The sequence below is a fragment of the Panthera onca genome, chromosome X, assembly GCF_046562875.1.
Source record: "Panthera onca isolate mPanOnc1 chromosome X, mPanOnc1 haplotype 2, whole genome shotgun sequence".
NCBI lineage: Eukaryota > Metazoa > Chordata > Mammalia > Carnivora > Felidae > Panthera > Panthera onca.
In genome coordinates this window covers 90,310,731-90,336,250 of record NC_138357.1, presented here as the reverse complement: position 1 = coordinate 90,336,250, position 25,520 = coordinate 90,310,731, and the positions used below count along the sequence as shown (strand labels likewise).

The 25,520-nt window shown below is 37.7% G+C and overlaps 1 protein-coding gene across 9 annotated transcripts in view; it reads left to right on the top strand.

Annotated features, from left to right (window-relative positions):
* KDM6A (lysine demethylase 6A) overlaps positions 1-25,520 on the top strand; it is a 207,132-nt gene that overhangs the window by 97,395 nt on the left and 84,217 nt on the right. For all 9 annotated transcript variants that reach the window (XM_081793061.1, XM_081793059.1, XM_081793066.1 and 6 more), the window contains 2 exons: positions 4,481-4,539; positions 13,546-13,666. In XM_081793061.1, the coding sequence (XP_081649187.1) occupies positions 4,481-4,539; positions 13,546-13,666 (180 nt within the window). The remainder of the gene's footprint in view (positions 1-4,480; positions 4,540-13,545; positions 13,667-25,520) is intronic.

The window sequence follows — 25,520 nt, the reverse complement described above, 5'->3', positions numbered from 1 at the left end:
CTAGTGGAGGGGATAAGTAGCATATCTGTAATAGACAAAAAGATTCATTTAGAAACATGTCTCAGAAAACCTAACTCTGTTTGGGCTTTGAAATGTGTCAGATAATACTTATAGAAAGAAGAGGTGAGTGAAGTGTTAAAGGATGGATAGGAATTTGCCAGATTGAGAAGTGAGTTGAAGGAAAGACGGCATTTGGGTTTTCAGCAGTGGAAGCAAACATGTTTAAAATCACAGAAATGTGCAAGAGCGTATTTTATTCATAGATGTGCGTGTTATTTGTCCTGATGGAAGTGGAGGCTATGAGATTGGGAAAATTGAGCAAGGCTAAAAAAAAAAAGAGGCCCCTTTGAGCCACCCTAGGTTATAGCGACTCTTCAGAGGAATTTCAGATAGAACAGTGTCATGTTTCAGGTTTTTGAAGGCTCACTGGCAGTGGTAATGGAAGGTAATTCAAAGGGGTTACACGGAAGGGGAGGTTAGAATTTGGGAGAGGAGTTAAGAAACTATTGCAAGAGGCCAGGCAGACAAAGTTGAGGTCCTAGATTACTTGGAGAAAGGCAGTAAGAATGGAGAGGGGATTGATTCAGAGGCTTTTGGGTTGTAAAATGAGTTTTATAAGTAGAGTAAATGGGGTTTATTGGTGGGAAGGAGGTAAAAGAAGAAAAATAGGACTACTTTTGTCTTGCTTAACTGGTGAGATTGTTACCACTGTCTGAAATTTTCCGTACCGGGGGCGCCTGGGTGGCTCAGTCGGTTAAGGGTGCGACTTCAGCCCAGGTCATGATCTCACGGTTTGTGGGTTTGAACCCTGCATAGGGCTGTGTGCTGACAGCTCAGAGCCTGGAGCCTCCTTCGGATTCTGTGTCTCCCTCTCTCTCTGCCCCTCCCCAGCTCATGCTCTGTCTCTCTGTCTTTCTCAAAAATAAATAAAAACGTTAAAAAAAAAATTGAAAATTTTCCGTACCACTAAAACATCAGACTCTCCTGTTCAGTCCAAGATTTGTTGAGTTTCAGGTATTTGTAGCATATCCAACAGGTGGAGGTAACCAGAAGGCATTTGGAAATTCACTCCTGGGGCTTTGGAATGCCTTCTGCCTCCCTATCCCCTCTTTTAGTCCCTGGGTAGGATGAATAGCAGATTTTTTTGTTCCCACTGTGCACCACTATTTATGTGGGGTTAGTATCAGAGAAGACTAAGGTTAAGAAATTCGGTATTTTTCTAATAGTTTGGTGTGTTTTTATTTCTTCATGATATTCCTGTATAAAAATGATTATCATCAAAGGTGACTCTTGGAGTATGGGATGCTTCGTGGTGCTACAATCAAATTGTTATTCTATGCAAAGATTACACATTTAAAAAAAAAGTTTATTTATTTTGAGAGAGAGAGGGAGAGAGAATCCCAAGCAGGATCCACGCTGTCAGCGTAGAGCCTGATGTGGGGCTCGATCCCACGAACCATGAGGTCATGACCTGAGCCGATACCAAGAGTCAGACACTTAACGAACTGAGCCACCTAGGTGCCCCAGGAATTCATTTATGTAAGAGCATATGTAAGACCCCCAGGTCACTGTTTCTAAAGCTGTGTGGTTTAGAATCCCTGGCTGAGATGGCTTGTTGTTCCTTCTCCTTTCCCAGCCGTCCTTGAGATGCAGTACCCAAGTACCACCTCTTTCCTAGTCCTTATTATACTTCACTAACTCTTAAATGGTTGTAGCTTGGAATATATTATTGTGCACTTAATTTCATACTCTGTTGTCATTAAGTTGTAAATTCATTGAGGATAGGGATTTTTATCTGTTCTCTACCATCTTTCCAGTGCTGATAAGTCTGTTGTGATTCATAACAGATGCTCAATTAATGTTTGAATTATATTGTTTACTGTTATGGAAAAATGAGACTTAACTGTTTGCCAAGATATGTAAGCTCCTGGTTAATAGGAACCACGCCTCATACTATATGTCATCTAGGGAGCTGAATTTAATAACTGAGCTTAAATACTGGGTGACTCAGTTTACTAAACCTTGGGGCACCCGCTGTGTAGAAGGCACTGTGCTAGGTAGTAACGGGATACCCAGATGATTAACACTCCTGCCTCTGTGGCACTTTTGTCTGGTGAGATGGCATTTAGTCAGTACACAAGTAACAACACACTAGTTAAAAAGAGTGAACTCCGGAGGCAGGCCTAGATTCAGTTCCTGTGTCCCCCACTAGTACCTGGCTCTTTGAGCAAGTTTCTGATCCTTGTTTGTTGATTCTGTAAATGAAGCCCTCCACCACCTCGTGGGGTTAGAGCCTTTAAAAAGAAATGTTGGCGTTTTGTGTTAAATTAAGTTCTTACTATTACATAGTCATACCGTAGGATAGAGGCTTTGTGCTCTGAGGCCAGTTTTAGAGGTTGGAAATTCAGAGGTTGGAAAGATTACTTCTGGATTGAGGCGGGAGAAGCAGCAGAGCTTCCTGGTGAAGATGCCATTTAAGATGGATCTTGAATAAGGATAGAATGTATAAGGTGGCAGGGATAGGGATAGGATTTCCTAGAGTGGGAAGGATAAGCTATGAACAAAGTAAGGACGTTGGGAGAATGCAGGGTGTTTCTTGAAAGCAGAAATGCCCCTCAGTAAAGTCCTATTTCCACCACTCCCCACACCACCTTCTCTGGGTAATTACCAAAATTGGTGAAAGACGTCAATCTGCTTTTCAGCCCTGCTCCCTTCTCTGCCTTTTCCCTCACCTAAGAAGACAGTTGTCTTTCAAGCCTAGACTTTCTGGGCTGAACACTTCATGACTGAATTAACTGCTCCTGCATTCTTGTTATCACTGTTCTCCCCACTCCCCACCATCTGCACGCACTTAGGTTGTATACTTCTTGAGAGCGGGGAAAGTTCTGTTTTAATCAGTTTGGCTTCTTCAGCCCTTGGGTATTGTCCCTGACACCTAGTAATTGCTCAGCTTATTTCAGGGGGTGGGGGATGGGGTGATAAGTGAATGATCCTGATTAAAACCAGTTCCAAACAAATTTGAAAATTTTTTTAAAATACAAACTTTTGAAATAGAGGTTTTCTAAGACCTTTGCGAATGCCCACATCTGTGAATACTCCCGTAGCATGTAATTTTCTGGATTGGAAAGCTGGGGTAATGAAGATTGAATGAAATCAAGTCTTCAATTTATTACATTTTAAGATTGTACTTAAGAAACATTTTTCAGTGTTTCCAGAAAGGTACTTGAAATTCAGAGGAAATGCACAATATAATCCTAGAACGAAGCTTAGTATTAAAAAAAAATAACTGCCTGCCAAAAGGTCACCTGGCTGCTTACAGTTTTCTTTATACTCTAAACATCGCTGATTCTTGTTCTCTGACCAGTGACTGATAGTAGTTGTGGGATAAGTAAATACTCTAGTCCCTCACACTTGGGCAAGATGACTCTGAGAGAGGGCAAGATGACTTAGGAGTGTTCCATACTGTCTACTTGAGATCCCTAATAGGATTCAGTCCCAGCTGTATAACCAGCCATACTGCACCCTTTATTGGCTTCTTTCCCTTCCCTGCCTCACTTCTCCACTCCCTTACTGGTATTTGCTAGGGTAACTTCCCAGGTAGACTACTTATCCTAAAACCTCTGTCTCAGGGTATGCTTCTGGAGAGATGCAGCCCAAGACTGTGTGGCGAGAAGCATTTATTTTAAGAGTGTAAAATTTTCACGTTTGAGAATATAGGTTTGGAGAAATTTGTTCTCAAGGGTCAGCGTTGAAAGCTTTACTTTTTTTTTTTTTAACAGGTAAGTTTTACTAAAACTGATTGGTTAAAAAGAAAAAAAAAGAAAAACCATGTAATAAATACTCAAACATTTGTCCTTTTTGAGAAAAGGAGTAGCTAGGTAGTTCCTATTTTGGAGGCCAGAGATCAGAATGAGTCTGGTTAAGCATCGTTCCGTTTTGTACCACAAAAGGAATCACTATATGTTTAGAGCCCCAAATGTGTCATTTTAGCATGTGATTTTTTTTTTTAACACTAAAATTTTGTTCTGGGTTTATGCATTTCCTATGAATTCTAACTACAACCTTCCTGGCAGCACTGAACATAAAATTAAATCTAGTTAAAGAAACAAAGAACCAGAGAAAGAATACAGATAAAAGCAAGAGAGAATAGGATTAGCATAGTCCAAGCATTTTCTTATTCCTGAATAATAGGTTTTTATTTTAGATGTGCCCATGGAATCCTGCTTCACAATTTTTTAATTTTAGGGCAGGTTTGATTAAAAACAAACCAGAGAATCTCTCCAAGTCGATTGGATTGTGTGCCATCTGCTGACTCATCACTGTTGTTTTGATGTTGTAGAAATATATTATAAATATGTTGTAATGCAAGATCGTTTTATGACTTAAAACATCTTGGAGGCTGTATTTTATATTAATAACATCATCTGCATTAGACATATCAATGCTTTTCTTAAAAGTCTCTTTTTCCCTTTATTTACAGAATGCTGCCTTTTTATATGGTCTTGGTTTGGTCTACTTCCATTACAATGCATTTCAGTGGTAAGTTGACGTAAAACTAGTAACTCCAATTACTTCCAGTAAATGGCTTGTTTTGTTTAATATTGTGTGTGTATGTATAATAAATACAAAGTATTTTAGTGTCACTAAGCCTATAGTTTTCAGTAATCTCTTGAAATGATTAGATTGTTCTTTCAGAAATACTGACCCACTTTAGATTGTTAGAGTTGTATGTGTTCCTAAAAGAGTAGGGTATGAGATTCTGATTAAACAAGGTTTAGACTGGAAAGCTTTTGGAATTTCTCGGTCACTCATGGATCGGTGGTCCCCAGGTAATTTGAACTGGAGAATGACTATGCTCTCAGATCTCGAGGTCTGTGGGTAAATGATCTTTGATGACCAGGATCCTTACCTTTTCAGACTTCTATACAGGATTAGCTGTGTGCGTCCCTCTGCTCTCTCAAACACTCACGCACATGCTAGTACTTTCCAGTTTGCAGTAACTAGGCACCAGGTTACAGGATCTCGATTCTCACATTTATACGATAGGAATAATGTTACTACTTTCAGAATCAGAGATTAAATATGGTAGTAGTACATAAGATTTTATAAACTGTAAAGAGTATGGCCCTGTTGTTATGGCCTTTGCCCCATTGTTGTTTTTCTTGTTTACCAGACAAAATAATAGTGTTCTCCAATGGAAATAACATAGACTTTGAGTTGGAAGACTGGTATTCTGGTCTCAGCATTTCCTCGTGTGTGTGTGTGTGTGTGTGTGTGTGTGTGTGTGTGTGAGAGAGAGAGAGAGAGAGAGAGAGAGGAGGGAGGGAGAGAGAGAGATATTTTTAAGTGAATCGTAGTCACTTACCTTTTCTATTTTACAGAGTTTTGATCAGATTAGATATGTACGTTTTGTAAACCATAAAGCCCTATCTAGACATTTTTTATTTGAAGCATATTCAACTTTGTCAGAGTCCCTTTTGTTCTCCATAATTTTAACCTGAGTGAATGCTGTGAGAGTCCAAAGGAAGGTTTTGGCCAAAGTTTATAACCCTGTCATCTACCTGTTGGGCACCCTGGGTATTTATTACAGAGCTTTTACATATGGATTGGCAGTGATTCAATATGGTTTCCCTAAAGATGAAACTGTAGACTTGGATGACTTTTTCTATATGCTTTTTCTTCCCTCTTTGCTTTTGGTTCTGTTGGGTTTTGATCATCTGTGGAAACACTGCATTGTTAGAGAACACCTGTGTGTATATAGAGTATTATAATCATTTAGGTCACTCAGTTTGTTTGTAAAGTCTACAAAACTTTAATTGATCTTCATGAAGAAGCTGTGTAATTTTTTTTTCTCTTAAGTTATCCATTACTATAGGTCAATCCTAAACTTAAGCCTCTTCGCCTCATGTCCAGTGCATCATATTTAAAACCAAGGGTAGATGAGGACTGTTTTAAGACACTCTTAGTTTCTTGAAGATCCTATTCATAAAATACACAGTTCTGAACTTTTAGAACTAGAAGTGGTCTTAGAGATAACTTCATTCCTTTAATTTTGTAGATGATGAAACCAAGGCGCGCGCGCGCGCGTGTGTGTGTGTGTAAAACTCACTTTTATGTAACTGTTTAATTAGTGGCAGAAGCAAGGTTATGCCCAGATTCCCCAATCTAATGTTGTTGTTGTTGTTGTTGTTGTTTTCTGTTATACTCTGTCCCCAAGTTTGAAGATGGACAGGTAGTTATTCTTTTTAATCCGTTTTTGCAGTTGTTCTCCTGGGCACATTGGTACATTCTTTATGGCCAGCCACAAGTAGTTTAGCTTAAACCTGAGGCAAGGAACTCTACAGTTTAGGAATGGACATGTATATGACACAGCAGCCATTTTTTTACCTGCCTGTGATAACTTGTAAGCTCCCTGTAGATTGAAGATACAGACGTCAAATTGGCAATGAAGTGAAACCATCATCCGTTCAAAATTGGATTACTTGAATGAGGATGTGACCATGTCAGCTTAGGAGACTTATAGCTGTGGAACATTAATATTACATGCTTCTTTATCTCTATATGATTTCTGTATCCTTCAGTTGACCTAAGAGATGAAACTGAATGATAGAAGGACAATGCAATGTCTGAATTAACAAGTGCCCTCTGCTTTCTCGGCCCTGTCCTGGTCACCACCATTTTCTTATTATGTTTTCAGTTTCAACTTTAGCTGCTTCCTAAAATGATGTATTTCACACTCTGTCTGAATCCATCTTAGCTGTGTGTTTTCTCTTTTGCTGGTCGGATGTTGTTCACAGACTCTGTGCCCCAACTTTTGTTTTTAGCTTATCTTGCTGTTTCTTGAACAGCTGCAGAATTAGCATGGAGGAGGTGCTTGGTGCGTTTCAGAGTATAGCCTTAAGTGATAGGAACTTCTTTAGGTTAAACCTGTGTGTTTTATTTGGTTCTGTTTGTAAGTAGCTGTTAGTAGCTGGGATCAGGCATTTTTTTCTTGTTTCTGCAATTATTTACATGAAATTCTGGGATTTCCTAAAAAAACGTTTCTAGAGAAGAGTGTGTTATACCCTTTTTTGTATTGTGAGCTCTAAGGGTCTTCCTGGGATATCTCAGAATGTTGTATCTTTACTACATTTGTAATTTAAATAAAATTTGACATTTGGTGATGGTTTCTGTCAGTGATTGATTATTAGATTAAGTATTTGGTGATAATGTGTGCGACTAACACGTGTGTTGGGGTTGGTGATGGTGACTTAATATTATTGAGAACAGTTTTTATTAAGTATAGCTTGATCTGTTAATTTGTTTGCCTTGTTTCTTGCCATATTCTGCCCATTTCTTCTTTTGGAGTTGATTTGATTGGTTAGCTTCTAGATCATTTGTTCTTTGGTCAGCTCTTCCACCTTTCAGTTGCGTTCTCTTCTTAGAGGAAGCCATGTCAGAAAGTAGTAGAGCAACTGTAAAATCCTCACTGAACTTAGCATCATTAGTCAGTTTTACTATTGATCCTACTCTGTACTGTGGGACCAAACTTAAAAGAGATGTCCAGAGGGGAAAGATACAGAAGCACGATGTAAAATACATACATCAGAGACCTAGAACCAGTCTTTATAAAGCTGATCCTTTATAGGTGCATGAACGCGTGCCCATGCCTTCACTTGTTCTTGCTCACGAGGATGCTACATTGCTAGGGGTACCTTGAACTGTGTTTCTTCTTGCCTTATAGTGAGAAACCTATATCCTCGAGTGAGAGTAATTAAAATACATACAGTAATAAATTATTACAACTTGTAGCCGTACTTGTAAGTATATCCCCCTGAAAATTCTTATCAGTCCTCTCTTTCTAGCAACCCTTTGTATTCCCGTTGATCAGTATCAGAAGGTTCTTATGGTGGCAGATCTAAAAGATACATAATTCTCTGCTAGAGGCATAGGATTTTGGAAACGAAGCTCCCCAATCTAACTAATTGGCCTGGTAAGGAAATGTGATCATTGTTGACTTTAAAAAGGGTTAGGGGAATGAGGCAGAGGGGAGTACAAAAACAGATATATTAACACGTTACAAGTAATGGGTTTTTTTTAGCGGTAATTCCTCAAGCACTTTACCAATCACAATTGTTCTTAAAAGTGTAGGACTCTGTGCTCCATTGTGGTGACCACTTCAGGTGCAAATAAACCTAATGTTTTGATACTACCATTGATCCTGAGGCTTGTCTAGCATGGAGTCGGGCAAAAGCTTAATATTTAAGATATATTTTTTAGCTATCATAATGCAAAGTAACGCTCTTAGATCTAAAGCTTAATTTAAAGTGTATAGTTCCATTAAAATGAAACAGTTCATGTTAACATGTGTTGTTTATCATATACATTTCTGTTTTGACAAAACTAGCATTTAACTAAGGCAGTTCTGGTAAAGTTATGCTTACCAGTGACACGTAGATTGCTAGAGAGAATTTGGAAGGGCTTGGGCTAATTAAGCTCCAGAGAAATTAAGGATAGAAACATAAATCTTTGCAATAGGGGAAGGGAAAAACTCTACCACTGTCTGGGGTAACGAAATGAAGACTGGCTAGAAAGAGCAGAAAAAGCCATGAAGTGTTAAAACATTAGCAAATGGCTATGTGAAGTACTCTTGTGTGATATTTCCCTTTTTTTTTTTTTTTTTTTTTTAGTTTATTTCGAGACAGAGATGGTGTGTGTGTGTGTGTGTATGTGTGTGTGTGTGTGTGTGTGTGTGTGTGTTTGAGAGAGAGAGGGAGAGGGAGGGAGAGGTCAGGGGCAGAAAGAGAGAATCCCAAGGTGAGATCATGACCTGAGCTGAAATCAAGAGTCTTCAAGAGTCCAGTGCTTAACTGACTGAGCTACCCAGGTGCCCCTCTTGTGTGATATTTCTGACTTAGCCTCACATTTAAAGTCCTCTCTGGTTCAACCGCAAATGATCCTTCTAGCCTACTGTTCCCCTAAATATATTCTTTGTGTCCATCACACTGTATGGACATTTCCCTGAAAATGTATTAAGCATTTTTCTTTACCTGTGTAACTTTGTGCCACGTACTGTGTTTGGTCTGCTTTCTCCTACCATCTCCACCTTTAAATATGCTGCCTTGTTTGTCTCTTTGATTACTTCATCAAATCTATTTGTCTCATTTAAAAGGAGCCCCTAAATTTCCTAATATGGATGTGTGGAAGTAGATAACTGTTGTGTGTATACATGTTATTACTGATTTAGAGCTAGAATATTCTCACCTTTATTAGTATGAAATTTTGTGGGATTAGACCACTTATCCCTTTAGATATCCCTGAGGGAAATCTCTGGACTCAGCTTTATTAGCCTTAGAAAAGTTAAATGTTTTATTATGTCTCTTTCTAAATGTACTGAAACTGTGCTAGGAACATTTAGTTAATATCATTATTTTTACTATAGTTTGGTAAAATCCTTAAGAAGTCTTTTCTTTTTAATGACTTTCTAGAAACAACAAAAAAGTGCATATTGCTCTGCATAATTATGGGCATTTTTTCCTCAAAAATGTAAAAAATGTAGTGTTTTACATTGCCAAAATTATTTCTAGAGAATATGTTTTAATATTTGAAAATCGTAAACCTTTCCAGGCATTGTATCATGAAATTATTTTGTAGTTTTGGGTAGCCATTTCTCATGTTCTAAAATTCTCTGCCAATCAGAATACTGAGGTCAACAGAATATTTATGTCTTGGTATTTTTAGTCTAGCTTGTGGTGCAGAGGTCATGTTCTGGCTACCCATAGTTTGGTGAGATAAGAATGTGGTAAAATGACCAAAATTAGAATGTAGTCTAAGTGGTACCTATTTTCTCCACACACTCCCCTGCTACACACACACACACACACACACACACACACACACACACACTCTACCTTTTTCCTTTTTTTCCCCCTAAGGTGGGGAAAAACTGAGGAAGCATATGGGAAAGAAAAATAGGTAAAAGTTCAGAAAAGGAAATGAAAATGAACCTAGATATTTTTGATTAGATGAGGGAAGCTCAATAAATAGACTGGAGCATTGCTGTCCCTGCCCCCACCAGAAACCCAGTCAGCCAAGTATAAAAGTGATGACATTAGTAAACATGTATTAAAATTAATCATTTTCTGTGTTATTTAGAGAATTAAAAATAAAAGAAGCACCTGGGTGGCTCAGTTGGTTGAGCGTCCAACTTCAGCTCAGATCATGATGTTGTGGTTTGTGAGTTCGAGCCCCGCATCAGGCTCGCTGCTGTCAGCCTGTCAGCACAGAGCCCGCTTCAGATCCTCTGTCCCCCTCTTGCTGCCCCTACCCCGCTTGTACTCTCCCCAAAATAAATAAATATTAAAAAAAAAATAAAAGAGGAACGTAAACCTCAAGGAACTGGAGATAGCACACCAGTAGGTAGAGAATAAAATGATTTGATTATAGAGTGGACCTAACTGCTGGTTAACCCTAAGCAAAAAAACCGCTGGTGTTGAGTTTGGGTGGTCGGTCTTTTAGGCTATAGTGGATTTAGGGTGAAGCAGAAGAATGAAAATATTTCAGATTAGGAGACCATTCTGAGGAGAAGCAGCAAAGTCAAGAGGGCTGGTATTTGCAAAAAGAAATTCCTGAAATAAGCCAGGTCACAGCTGAGGAAGAACAATATTGGGTCATAACTGGGAATAGAGTTGAATAGGTAGTAGTACGTGTTGCTCATAGACCTTAAATGCTACATGGAGATTTGACCTAGAGTATCATGGTTAGTAGTCCGTTACAGGAGCCACATGTTTGAGGAAACATAGGGAAGCCAGAGCAGAGCAAGAGTAGTCCTTAAAGAGTCTATCTATTGCAGTCATCTAGTAATGAGATATTGAACATTCAGTCTGCAAGATACTGAATTTGAGGAAAACTTTGAAACAACAATGGGAAGAACTTGATGATTTGATATGTGTTGGCCATACCATCTCATGGGCACTTAAAAAATTTTTTATTTTAATCTTTATTTTTGAGAGAGAGAGAGAGAGAGAGCATGAGCGAACAGGGGAGGAACAGAGAGAGGGGGACACAGAATCTGAAGCAGGATCCAGGCTCTGAGCTGTCAGCACAGAGCCCAGCACGGGGCTCGAATTCACAAACTGTGAGATCATGACCTGAGCAGAAGTTGGACGCTTAACTGACTGAGCCACCCAGGCTCCCCTCATGGGCACTTTTAACAGTCCTTAAAGAATAAACATAGGGTAGCCCAGGCTAGTATGTTGGAACATGCGTTTTTGCTTATAGGTTAATTTTTTTTTTTAATTTCCAGTGTGTTAACATATATAGAAAACTTGTTAAAAATAAACCTATGTTTTTTTGTACTTGTGTGACATTGTTGAACCAATCAGATAAGGTGTCTGCACGAAAGGCACCTGTGGAGTAAAACACATCTACAAATTTAGGGGTTCAGAAGAAAGGCTGGAGATGGAAACTAAGACAGAGTAGGAAATAATTTCTCCCAAGGGCTTGTTTCTGATGCTCTGTGCTCTCCTTACTGCATTTTCTCACACGCCCTTCCTTAGACCATTTTTCTTTCCTAACTTCTTTTTTCTCCTTTGTTTCTTCTTTTCTTTGCTGTCTTCCACTTCCATTCTTCTTCGTTCATGTCTTTGACTCAGGCCTGCCTGGGTTTTATTATTGGCACGTGTGGACATTGCTTCGTTCTGACTTATTCCACAAGAGTTTTCTGACCCATGTCGTAAGTTAAGGTTAATTAGCATTTTATGAAGCATCACCCTCAATTTTGGTTATTACAGAATATATCATACTTCAGAATGTATAAACGTAAGTATACATCTTAACATGTTATTTGTACAATGAACGTTCATAAGCATCATTTGGGTCAAGAAATGAAAAATTGCTGTTAGCCCAGAAGCTTCTCCATACCCCTGCATTACCCTTTCCCACTTGTATCGTGTTTTAATTGGCCTCCTTTATAGCTGCAATTGTTTTTTTCCTAACCTTTTATATGTTGCCTCCCCTCCCCCAACAACTGCCTATTTTATTATAAGGTGGTAGCACTAGTCATGACCAGGAGAATCATAGAGGCTGAACTGTACCTCCTCCTATTAGAAAGGTTTGAGTCAAGTACAAAGAGAACCTCTTAACACGCAGAGAAGTATCTTGGAGTCTGAGAAATAGCTGCCTTTGAATGGTAATTTACACCAATTCTTTTCTGTCAGGTCTTTAACTCCAGTCTTCTACCTGTACACATCAGATGACACATACACACCCACTCATTTAAAAAGCCATTTAACACATAGATGCCAACCTCCTCTTCAGGAAGAAAGTATTTTGTCAGGTATAAAAGTATCTGATGCCGCACCTGTTGCCCCCGCCCCTCAACGATGAACATTACCTTTTAGAACCCTTAATTTTATAATAAACATGGACATAGCCAAACACAGTTGTTTTTTTGGGGAAATAGATAATGCATGAATCACAATAAAATTCCTTTAAAGACGTAGGAAGTATTGTGCTCTGTTTTGAGTTATGGTATTTTGATATAAAAGATGGACTTTTCCTTTGGAATCATCTATGATTCTAAATAGCTACCTTTCTAGGATAAGTAGAGGCAGAGAATAGTTGATAAGCTTTATAAAGAATATATTAGCTGGTACTTGGGATGAGTCTTAAATAATGTAGAGAGATTTAAAATGATGACCAACATATGTTACAGCTGTATTACAATTTTCAAAATTCAAAGTAGACATTTTTCCTTATTATGATTTTAATTTATTTTTTAGTAGGTAGTACATTTACATGATCACTGAATGCATTTTTATATGCCTTAATGTGAAGAGTGTTCCTTATGCTTGTATTTCATTTGCTCTACTGGTAATCAAGGCCTTTTATAAAAGATAAATTGTGAATCTGGGGCAAAAATAGACTGATAGACAAATGGAAAGTGATACATGATAGAAAACCCAGAAACAGCCCCACATGAATGTGGACATTTGATTTAGGACAAAGTGGCCCTGCAGAGCTGTGGTAAGGATGGTCTTTTCTACAAATGATGCCAGGGCTATTGGATATCTGTATGGAAAAAATGAAATCTGACCTCACACTGTATAAAAAATAAGGTACATATGGATTGTAAATCTAAATGTAGAAGACAGAGTTTTCAATGAAGACTTATTCTTACATAGTAGACTAGAGACAGGATTAACCTTTCCTTTCTTAAAAATAAAACTATCCTATCTGCCCCACCTCTCTTTCCCCTAGGAAATTCCAGAAACAATGAAATCGGTTATTTAAACTGAGAATTTTATTAAGCCATAAGATATTATGTGGATAATTGAGAATACATTCATCTGATCTTCCTGTTCCCTTTTATATTAGATGATTTACATTCAATTGTATAAAAAACCCAGGTGCCAGTTTCTACTCTTTTTTTTTAAACAACACATTCACGTAAAACACATTTTCTTTAAAACCATATTGCATAAAGCAGAAGTTTTACTGTGCTACCAAGCAAAAATTCATGCAAGTTTCAAAAAGTTAAGATATCTTATGTCTGTATTCTTTCAGGGCAATTAAAGCATTTCAGGAGGTGCTTTATGTTGATCCCAGCTTTTGTCGAGCCAAGGAAATTCATTTACGACTTGGGCTTATGTTCAAAGTGAATACAGACTATGAGTCTAGTTTAAAGGTAGGTTATTGGATTTTTTCCAAGATAAAATGTTTCATTTTATGCATTTGGGGGGGGGGGGTTGGGGAGTGGGTTGTTGTTAAATATTAGAGGATTGAGAAATGTTGGAATGTATATTGGCATTGATACTTCAAAGGAAAATTTGAAAACTTAGGTGAAGGAATTGTTTTACTAGCTATGAACTAGAAGATACTCAAGGCTGGGTTTCAGGGTACAAAGTAGTTACGATCCTAAGACATAGGTAACTGATTATACCATTAGACTTTTTTTTTTTTTTTTTTTTTTAAGTTTTAATTGAAGTCCGTCATCAGGAAAGGGTGAAGGTTTCAATCTCAATTTGGACATCTAAATCAGTCCACTGTAAGTGATTGGTCACCATAGAGGTCAGAAGGAGCTACTAAATGTTGGTGTGTCTGTGACCCCATTCTGACTATTTATTTGCATGGGTCTCACTAGAAATCTGTTGACCTCTACCAACGGGACACATCTCATAATCTGAATTATTAAAAAAAACTATTCTCTGCAAGTCATTTGAATTGCTGATTTGTGAAAATAAACATCTTTAGGAAAAGATAATACGTTGTTGGTTAATATTTTACGTACTATCGAAATTTGATATCTCTCAAAGTTGTTACTGAGTTTCTTGTGCTGTCTGTGCTATCACTTTAGGTCTTACTGGGCTTTTCATAAAAATAGTGCTTTCCTGTGCAACGAAAGCCTTGCTCTTTGAAGGATTAGAAGTTCTAGGAATAAAGTTTAAGTTCTTGTGAATTTATGACTATAATGGCTGCCGTGTCCTAAATATCTCCATTGCAGATTATTTTGGTCCTCAGGGGAGGTGAGAGGGAGATAAAGAATGATAAAGAGGCTTTACAGTGGGTTGTAATTTGAATTCACTAATAAGGTACTACTTGAAGGTATTTTAAAAACTGCGTTTGCTTGTTCTAGAGTTGTAAAGTAGACAGTTAGGCAAATACTGTTTCTGTCTTTCATGAGTTTTATGAAGAACAATGCTGATGATATGAAAGAATGATACACAATCAGAAACACTGAAACAAGTTGATTGTGAAGTATTTTGATTATTACACAATTGTCAAAGGTAAGTGCAGTGAGATGAATTGATGTCAGGATAAAATTAGGTAGTATGGAGAATAAAGGATGCCTGCAAATTACCCGTTTTCCTCAAACGTGGAGCAGCACTTCTCAAAGAGTTGACCCTTGAACAACGTGGCGGTTATGGGCGCCAACCCTCGTCGCCCCGCCCCAGTTGAAAACCTGCATTTAACAATTCCTCAACAATATAACTACTGATGGCCTACTGTTGATTGGAAGCTTCACCGTTAACCTAAAAGATTAAATCTAAAGAGTTGCTTAACATGTATTTTATATGTTGTATGTATCGTATACTATATTCTTACGATAAAGAAAACTAGACAAGAGAAAATGTTATTAAGGAAATCATAAGGAAGAAAAAATACATTTATACTACTGTAATGTGTTGAAAAAGATCCGTACATAAGTGGACCCATGCAATTCAAACCTGTGTTGTTCAAGAGTCAATTGTGTAGTATGGGTTATGAGTGGATTTGAAATGGAAAATAAGTTCAGATAGGCTACCTTGCATATTTTAACTACCTCTCGGACATCCACAGTATATAGGAGCTAACAAAGACTCTTACAGTGTCTTAAAATACAAAATAATCTTATTTGGTCATTTTATAATCTTGTCACAATATGACTGTTATGTGTGGCAGAAGTGTTTTTGATAGCAGTTTGGTAAATGTGGCTATAAAGTTTACCATATTATAGAATTTGGCTATCTCTGAACATCAATACCGTGGCATTTTACATAATTCTGTGGTTGCAGAACTCTGTTTTCCACGAAGGTGGCAATATTTAAAATCCTCTTTAATCAAGGGAAACAGCAAGTGTTACTGCTAAGTCAGGTTCAACAGAGACCTTCCTGTGTACAACTTCTGTTTGTTCAGGCATAGTTCAAGGCTAACAAACCTTCAGGTCATAGCAATATTAGCAAAATTGTTTTACCTCAGTAAGTACAGTTTTCTTGTTAAAATACTTGGTATCATTCTGATGTTTATTTCATTTGTGTGAGCATAGAAAAAATAAGTTTTAGGAACCCTTGCTATTTCTCTTCTCCATAATGAGAAGGTTGCCTTTGATTTTGATCTCATTTTGACATTAGCTTTTTTTCAAGGCTTCTCTCTCCAGTACTCCCTGTCTGTTTTCAGGAGAATTTTAGGAATCATCATTTTTGGTCGAGGAGGAGGTATTTGAGTATAGTATTCTAAGTGCTTAACATTTAGTGCAAATGAAGGTAGAAATCCGAAGGTCTCTCTCCCCTTAGGTGGCTAGCTAGTATTTTAGTTTCATATGGGTAGATGTGGAATGTCTGATGACTTAACCACTACATGAAGCTGTTTCCTAGAAGCACACTTTATCAGTATAGATGCTTTGGGCTGCAAGCTTAGGAACTCCCAAATGAAGCTGGTTAAAATAACATTAAAAAAAAAAAAAAGTAGCTTGTATAATGTGAAGTACAGCTTTCAGGAATGGTTAATTCATCTGATGCAAGTTTTCATCAAGGATTCATTTTTTTCTCTGTTCTGTGTTGGCTTGTTCTTAAGGATGCTTGCCAGGTATAATCAAAGTGAGATGTAGAAAACCCTAAAACCTCTACCACAAAACTATTCAAAGTAATAAATGCATTCAGTAAAGTTGCAGGATATAATCAAAGTGGGATGATTCATTTTTCACGTCTCCTATAGAAAGGTATTGTAGAACAGCGGAGTAGGTGCTTGGTACAGTGCTGGCATATGATAAGTGCTTAGCAGATATCTGATCATCATGTCATAAATAAGAAAGATCATGACTTCGTGTTGATCCCTTCAAAAATAACTTCACTTTGCAAAATGTCACAGGTGAGAAATGGGCCCCCTGGCCATTCTCAATTGATTTTCTTTTTTTTTTTTTAAATCAAAGATGTGGTTGCTCTGTAGACCAGTTATGTCCAGTTTTTGAGCAGGGCTCAGTCCCCTCAACACACTGTTACTGGCATGAGGGTTGGGTAAAAAAAAGAGGATTTTGGTGTAGGGCAGTGTGGGCAGTCGGTCCATTACAGGTCAGGTCTTCTGCACCTCATTTTCTTTCTCCCTTATACCTACCTGAAGAGGGATATAGAGTATACAGGTTTTCGATGATAAAATGCAGTTTATTTTCATAATAGATTTCTTATTTTCACCTACACATGAAGTAGATTCCAGGGCCTCCTGTTTTATTTGTATCTCTGGTAATAACTTTGTTACCAAAATGTATCTCTACAACAGATTCATTCTGGTTTGGTACTGTATAAACAGCTCTCATAGCAAGCAAATTTGGTTTTAAAATTTGGCCCTGCCTTATGACTAATTGTGTGATCTTGGGCAAGATGCCTTACTCTTCTGATCCTCTCTCTCTGCATCTATAGTACTAGAGTAACTGTCTCCATTCTACAAGATTATTGTAAAGATTTATATGTATGTGAAAGTATCTGCCATTTTTTTTTTCAGCCCTCTCTTTTCAGTTCTCATTTTGTCTACTATGTATCTAAAACTCCTCCGTTTGAGACCAGCTGAGATACTGTTTGTGAAACCCATTTTCCCATCCTAGAATTTAATACTTGTACTTTTGTCACTCTGCCCATCCTCAGAAATATGAAGTTAATGCCCAGCTTACTTTTCGGTCATATGGTGTTACTTTTAAGTTGGCCAGTAGAGAGGTCATGTGTGTTTGTTGTGTTTCTTCCCTGTTTCAGATGATAACCCCGTAGGTGGATTTGGTTGCCTCTTTACGCCATATAATTAATTATATGTTTTATTTCATTACTTTTTAATGGCGTTAATGATAATTGCTTATATTTGTTACATATTTCAGGCAATGTATGATCATTATTTCAATAAAAGTACACTAATTTTGAAAAATAGTTTCACATAATGCCTCCAATTTTCACATCCTGGCAGACTGTTAATTATTTCCTTCATGTGAAGGAAGGAAATGCAAAATAAGATGTAATAACACCCATATTCTTTAGTCCTTTAATGCCAGAGTATCTTTCATTTAATGAAGATTGTGTAGAAATTCTTCTTAATATTTACATGTTCTTAATATTTACAAATATCTTATTTACATGTCCCTAAATATATCAACATTGGAACTTTTTTGGATTTTAAAGGTAAAGACTCTGGCCTTTTTTTTTTTTTTTTTTTTGTAATGTTTATTTATTTCTGAGACAGAGAGAGACAGAGCATGAGCGGGGGAGGGGCCGAGAGAGAGGGAGACACAGAATCCGAAGCAGGCTCCAGGCTCTGAGCTGTCAGCACAGAGCCCGACATGGGGCTCGAACTCACGAACCACGAGATCATGACCTGAGCTGAAGTCGGATGCTCAGCCGACTGAACCACCCAGGCGCCCCAAGACTGTGGCGTTTTTTAATGAGAACCTGTGGGTAATTGGCTAGATACCAGTATGAGTTCCCTTATAATTTGGTATTTAAGGATGGTAAGTACTGACTTACCATTGTGTCGCAGAGACACAATTCAAAGGAAATGGATTGAACTCAAATGAGATGTGCACGTTAGTTTGGCATTTTACCAAGTGCTTATTAGTGTTTCTTGAATAGATAAATGAAATGGAAGAGGCTATGAAATGATAAATACCTCTCGTAGGATGGCCTGGAAAAATGGAGGGCGGGGGGAGAGGTTGGCTTTATTTATCACCTTTTAACAAAATTTTTTTTTTCTCTACAAACTGACAGTGCATTTGTATTCTCTAAACGTTCTCATTCACCAGTTCATTCGGCTTGTCTCCCGTGTACTATTATATGTGACATGAAACCACTGAGTGAAATAGCACTTTCACTTTCTTTTTCCCTTACTCTTCTTCAGGAACTACTTCATTTCCAGGTGTCTGATTTGATCTTACACCCTTTATTGACTCAGGACTTTTATTGTCATATTTTTTATGCCATGGCAGAAGGAATAAGTAAAGGCACAAGGATATGTATTTCCTTTTAGAAACCACTTTTGTAATCTGTGACAATGCCTCCTATCTTTGATAATTTTATTTTTATTATTTTTAATAGTATTGTACCAGTGTTAATTTCTTTTGAATTTTTTTTTAATGTTTATTTTATTTTTGAGAGAGAGAGAGACACAGAGCATGAGTGGAGGAGGGGTAGAGACAGGGAGACACAGAATTTGAAGCAGGCTCCAGGCTCTGAGCTGTCAGCACAGAACCCGATGGGGGGCTTGAACTCACAAACTGCAAGATCGTGACCTGAGCCGCTTAAGTCAGATGCTTAACCGACTGAGCCACCCAGGCGCCCCTATTTTATTTTTTTAAATAAAAATTAAAAAAAAATTTTTTTTAAATTTATTTATTTTAAGAGAGAGAGAGAGAGAGAGAGGGAGAGCACAAGCAGGGAGAAGCAGAGAGAGGGAGAGAGAGAATCCCAAGCATGCTCTGCACGGTCAGTGCAGAGCCCGATGTGGGGGCTCAAACTCATGACCGGAGCCGAAATCAAGAGTCAGTTGCTTAACCGACTGAGCCACTCAGGCATCCTTAGAATTTATTTTTTAATGTAGAATACATAAATACATAAATTCATTTAATTAAGATACCGTGGACTCTATTTTAAAAATAGTTGCTTAGAATTTGAATACTAGCTGTTAAAGTAATTTTAACCATGCCTTAAGTTTCTAAAATGTCGGTAATATTTCCTTGTTGAAGGTTTAACAGCATAGTTTTATTAATTCAGTTGCTAATACTTCTCTGTGGCTACCCCTGCCCTATTTAATAATGAATACTTCATGACGCTCAATAGCTTGACTCTTCTGGTTGGCATTTTGAAAATTTGAGTTCTTTAAAAATAGCTTTATTTAGATATAATTGACATATAACGCTACTGTGTAAGTTTAAGGTGTACACCGCCTTTTTTGGGTACATTTATATATATTGCAATGTCATTACCATTGTAGCGTTAGCTAGCACCTCTGCCTCATCACATATTATCATTTTGAGTGTGCATGCGTGTATGGTGAGAGCAATTAAGATCTAGTCTCTTAGCAGCTTTTAAGTTTGTAATACAGTATTTATTGACTGTAATCTCTGTGCTGTGTGTTAGCTCTCTGGGACTTAGTTATCTACTAGTTGCAAGTTTGTGCCTTTAAACAACATCTCCCTAGTTCTCACATTGGCAGTAGAACTCGGCTTCACCTGAATGTAATATCGCTCCAGTTCTTTTGGCAAACGATGGTCGTTACTGTTTATTTTGTCCCCTGTCCATTTTTACTTACTTGTGGGCAAAAATCATTGCCCGGCTTTTTCCTCTTTCCTCTACTCTTCAACTTGTACTTCACCTTTTAATGTTTCCTAGATAGTATTCTCTGATCTGAGGTGATCTCCTAATTGGTTTATCTAGCCGCTTCATAATGCTTTCTCCACTCTGCCAGCCTAGTTTTGTTTTTCCAACTTGATACTCATTTGTGCCATGAGTTCTGTTACATACCTTTAAGCGTAAAGTAGTATAAACAGCAGAAGTACTTCAGTTCCTCCAAAATACATGTTTGAAAAGGACATGACTGCTCATAGATCTGCAGTAACCATTCTCTCTGATATGGATGGGTTAGAGTGGGGCCAGGTTTCCCATTTCAGTTTGCTCTCCTCACATATATTTTACCTGCAAGAAATCCTTTCCAACCAAAGAGCATCTTTTTTGGTGTTTACCCATAACAGCTAGCTTCATGAAGCATTCAGTGTATCTGATGCCACATTAAAAAAAAAAAAGAAAAAAAAATCATCATTTTATCCCCTTTGTAAAATATATATTGTGTGCTCCTTGTATTTGTTATTGGTGTAAATATGTCTTATTTTGATAAGAATACAAATTGTAGACTACTTGATTTAAAGAACTTGGAAAAGAACTCATCCTGTACTCTGATCATTTGTGTACACAGATTAGACACATACTAGAATCAGTGTTTTAAAATTTCTGGTCAGTTGTATACCTGTATTTTTGTAAAATACAATAGAAATGAGCTGGGAGACAAGTAGGACACTGTGACAGGAAAAAAGGTGTGGGATAAAGGGGTTCTCTGTGGATGCATGGATGGAAGATCATACATTTTGTAGATCTTAAGGAGTTAATAAACTAGTTCATTTATTAACTGATTCAGTGTTGGAATAGATTTCTCATTTATTGGCTTGATTCACTTTTTTGTAGGCGGTAAAGTAAGCAGCAGGCTTTGGGATTGGGAGGTGGAAAGGCTTTGAATGGAGATGAGTCCTTTGGGAGTTTATCCAGTTGGAGGTACCTGAGGGACATCAAGTATTGGTATAGACAGATAGAAGTCTAGAGCCATAAAACAGGGCTGTGAAAAGAAGTAATAAGACTTGGAACATCTTCAGTATTACAGTGTCTTTTGTCTGACTTTTTTGTTAAGGATACTTTGGGAGGAGACCAGATGGGAAACTTCCTTTTTGAGTAAAGATTGCCAGGATGTGTTAGCTGTTAGTTACTGGTGTGCAGTAGAGTTTCTCCTCAAAACAGTTAAGAATAATCTTGTATTACAGAGAATCAGAAGAACTTGAGTTTGAGGGCTGTGAAAGAACCTCAGTCAGATCAGCTTAGCCAGCAGAGGGACTTGACTCCTAAGCCCTGCCAAAACTTGCCAGTTTCAGTTCTGCATCTGCTTCTCAGAGACCAAATCCCTAAAGTGCCATCGTGTCTCAGGACCTTTTCCTAGTCTCATCCACTTATCATAGACTGTTAGGTTTAGGAATGAATTTGTTGGCTTTAATTTGTTCTTTTAGAATCGTGGCAGTCTGTAACAATGAAAAAAGTGACTTGCAAGGGTATGTGACGTACCTTCCCCTTTCTCATTTAAAATCATCCGCAAAACCCTCTTTCATAAGGGCTGTGTAAAAATAAGTGGTTTCCTCAGCTTGAAGTACCTCTCTTCTTTTTTCCCTCATCTACATCTTTTGGATTCCATTATGGAATTGTCTCTTAAACTTCTTCTGTTTTCTTTTTTAAGTGTGTTTATGTTTTTAGAGGGTGTGTGCGGGGGACAGGGGGCAGAGAGACACAGAGAATCCCAAGCAGGCTCCACGCTGTCAGCTCGGAGCCCGACACAGGGCTCCATCCCCTGAACTGTGAGATCTTGACTTGAGCCAAAACCAAGAGTCGGACGCTTAACCGATTGAACCACCCAGGCGCCCGTGTCTTTTAAACTTCTGTGAGAACATGAATGTCAGTGGGCCACGTATTTAGTTTTGTAGATGTGTAGCCATAGCAGAGTGCCTGGCGTTGCCATCATTTTATTCCGAAAAGGCCATGCCTGTGCTAATTGAATATAGTCAACAGTATCAACTACCTTGCCTCCTTGGTCTGAAGTAAAGTTTTCGGGGGCAAGTACACAATTTAAAAACTTGAAAATAGTGGCATTTAACCCCAATTGTGCATTGGAAAAACTTACAGAAGCTTTTTTTCTGGTCTACAGGCTGTCAGCCCCAACCCACTGAGTCAGAACATCCGAGATTGGATCTGGAATCCAAACATTGCTCCAAATTTTAATAACTTATACATACATAAATAATTTATTAATTACAAAAACAAGTTATATCACTGCTTGTCTTCAGGATTGGGACTATAGTTGAAGGGTTCTGTAATTGGAAAGATTTATGAGATAGGACAGACTCTACAGCTAGAAGGAAAACAATTTAAAGAGAAATAAAGTCTTGAAACTTGAGTTTTCCATGTTAATTACATGAATATAGATTCTCTTCCTCCAGATAGAAATCAAGTTCCTTAGTCTATATAAAGCAAAATGCTGTGAAGTTATTTTGAAATATTGAACAAGTCAAAAGCTTTTAAAACAAAAGGTAACTTTGGTGATAAAAGCGTCAACAGAAATTATTATGAATAGAACCTTTTTGTTCAAGTGGACCAGAAGCGCTGTATAAAAAGAAAATCACCATAACATTAAAAAAACATGTTAGGTAAATCTTGCTTGGAAATTAATTTTCAGTAGAATGCTTTCTGCCTTGAGGTTTGTATGTAGTCTTTGAACTGCAGAAGCCTCTACCGCATAATAACTATTTCACACAGCAATAGTCAGTTTCAGCACTGCAGTATTTCCGGGTGGGGTGCAAATGTTTCCTGGCTGCTTCTGTTGGTGGCAGGGATGGCTGCTGGATATTTTACCTTGGTATATTCAGATCCTGGGGCTGATTATTATAATTGATAGTCATTTCTGCTGGTTTATATGTTAGTAGGTACATCTCTTTTGCATCTGGTTTAGATACTAGAAATGAAACTGAGGTCATGTCATTCCCACCCCAGTCCCTCATCTGCCTGTAGTTTACTGCAAAGCGTATCATTGTTTTTCTTTGTATGGGGTAGTTTTATGTTTTTAGTTTTCTTAGTTGCTTATACTTCGTAATTACTCTGTTAAGTTCTTTCATTCTCACATGCATGTTTTTGAATATGTACTCTTTTGCCAAGTAATTTTTCTAATACTGTTGCTATTTGAAAATGTTTAATATTTCACTGTGTTGTGGGTTTGAAATGATACATCAGTGACTTCATTGGTGCTTTTAAGAGTGATTGATAATTATGTAAACATGGTCCAGAACTGCTTCTGCCAGGTTTCATTGCAGGACCTTGCATATTGATAGATGAAATGTAGTCTAGGCAATTTGAATTATGCATCTCTGCTCTTTGTGGGATGTCATTGTAATAGTAAAACTAAAAATACTGCCATCTCGAAGTGTGTTTTTTTACAGGTCAGTTTGTATCCTTTGATGGCTCAGTTAGGGAAGGTCTGCTTGCTTGCTCTTATCTAAATATAAGCATATGCCAACAGGATCGACTAGACTTAGGAATGTCGGAGAGTCTGAATGTGTGGCTACTGGGCTCCTCTTTTTGCCTAGAGGAAGACAACTGATTATAAAGCATGCTTTGCTTTCATAGTGCTCACTTTTTATTTCCTTTATAGAAGTATAGTTGACATACAGTGTTGTATTAGATTCAGTTGTACGAGTACTGTTTTTTTTTTTTTTTTAAATTTTTTTTTTTTAACGTTTATTTATTTTTGAGACAGAGAGAGACAGAGCATGAACAGGGGAGGGGCAGAGAGAGAGGGAGACACAGAATCTGAAACAGGTTCCAGGCTCTGAGCTGTCAGCACAGAGCCCGACGCGGGGCTCGAACTCACAGACCGCGAGATCGTGACCTGAGCCGAAGTCGGCCGCGTAACCGACTGAGCCACCCAGGCGCCCCACGAGTACTGTTTAAAATAGTCTGGGATCTATTGCTATGGTAGCACGCTAAAGGGATGTTTGAGTGTATATACAATCTGCTTAGTAGGCCAAGGGAAAATAAAAGCAGTTCCTTGTTTTTGTTTTGTTTTGTTTTTTAATAAAAGCAGTTCTTGAAGTGCTCAGATGTTGGATCTTTTTTTTTTTTTTCCACTTAGTCAACCATGACACATAACTTTTCATTTGTTTCGTTGATCATTGTATTCCTAGTGCCTGCATTGGCCTAAGGACATTATAGACACTTGATAAATATTTGTTGAATGGATTAAATATTTAATAATTAAGGGTTATAGTCGTTTTGTTAGTAGTTTGTCCAGTCAGAATATTACAATTGTTAAATTTTAAAGAGTACTGCAGATGTAGGCTAGCCTAATTATGCTTGCACAATAACAGACATTTGTGAAGGAATATGATAGCTGCTGTGTTCATACCAAATGATGCCTTCTCATCTTTCTTTCACTGTAATACTGGGTAGCTGACATGAGTTTGTTTTTGGTAATGGAGGGTTCTAGTTGGCCGAGTGCAGTTTTGTTCATTCTGTGTTGAAATATAGTACTGAAAGCTTGCTAATGATTATTTCTTTCGATAAAGTCTTTTGGAGTTTACATCCAGAAGTTGTCATTAATGTGTATCAATTTTCAGTTTGTCCAATAGTTGTAAGAAATACAACTGTTTAGATATTTGGGTTGTGGAGAAGAATGAGCTTATTGTGGTCAAAATATTTTTTTAATGGGTTTGTGCTTTGGCTGTTGATTACTTTTAATGTTAAAACTTGTAGAGAATCAGAAAATTTGAATATACATATATGGAAATATTTTTATTCAGAGTTCAAAGAGATTTACTTTTTTTTTATCTTAAGGATTTTATACCAACTCTGGTACTCGTTTTTCTTTCTTAGTTTATACACCAGATTTAATGTTGATAAAGTAGATGTCACATGTCACCCAGTGTCCTTGATCATGGTTTGTGTTCTTAAACATTCATGTTATCCACTGAATTTAGCATGTATTTTTTGGGCAGGTTTATATGATCTTGTTATAAATGGGTACTGTAAACTATTCGTGGTTTAATGTTGCCTACATATATAATAGCATATGCATTCTAAAAAGAAAACTATATTTCATAGAGGAGCTTGAACACAGGCTATTTGATGCATTCTTGGTAGTATTTCAGATAGTTTTTTTTCTTAATGTTTATTTATTTTTGAGAGAGAGTGTGAGTGGGGAGGTAAAGAGAGAGAGGGGGGTCAGAGGATCCGAAGCAGGCTCTGCCCTGACAGTAGAGCCCGGTGTGGGGCTGAACTCACAAACCATGAGATCATGACCTAAGCTGAAGTCGGGCGCTTAACTGACTGAGCCACCCAGGCACCCCTAACTTACAGTTTTTAAAATAATGGTCTTAAACTATTTAAACTGCTCTAGACCTGATACTTACTATTTACGTGAAGGCTTTTTCTGAAGCTTTTTTCATATAAGCAAAA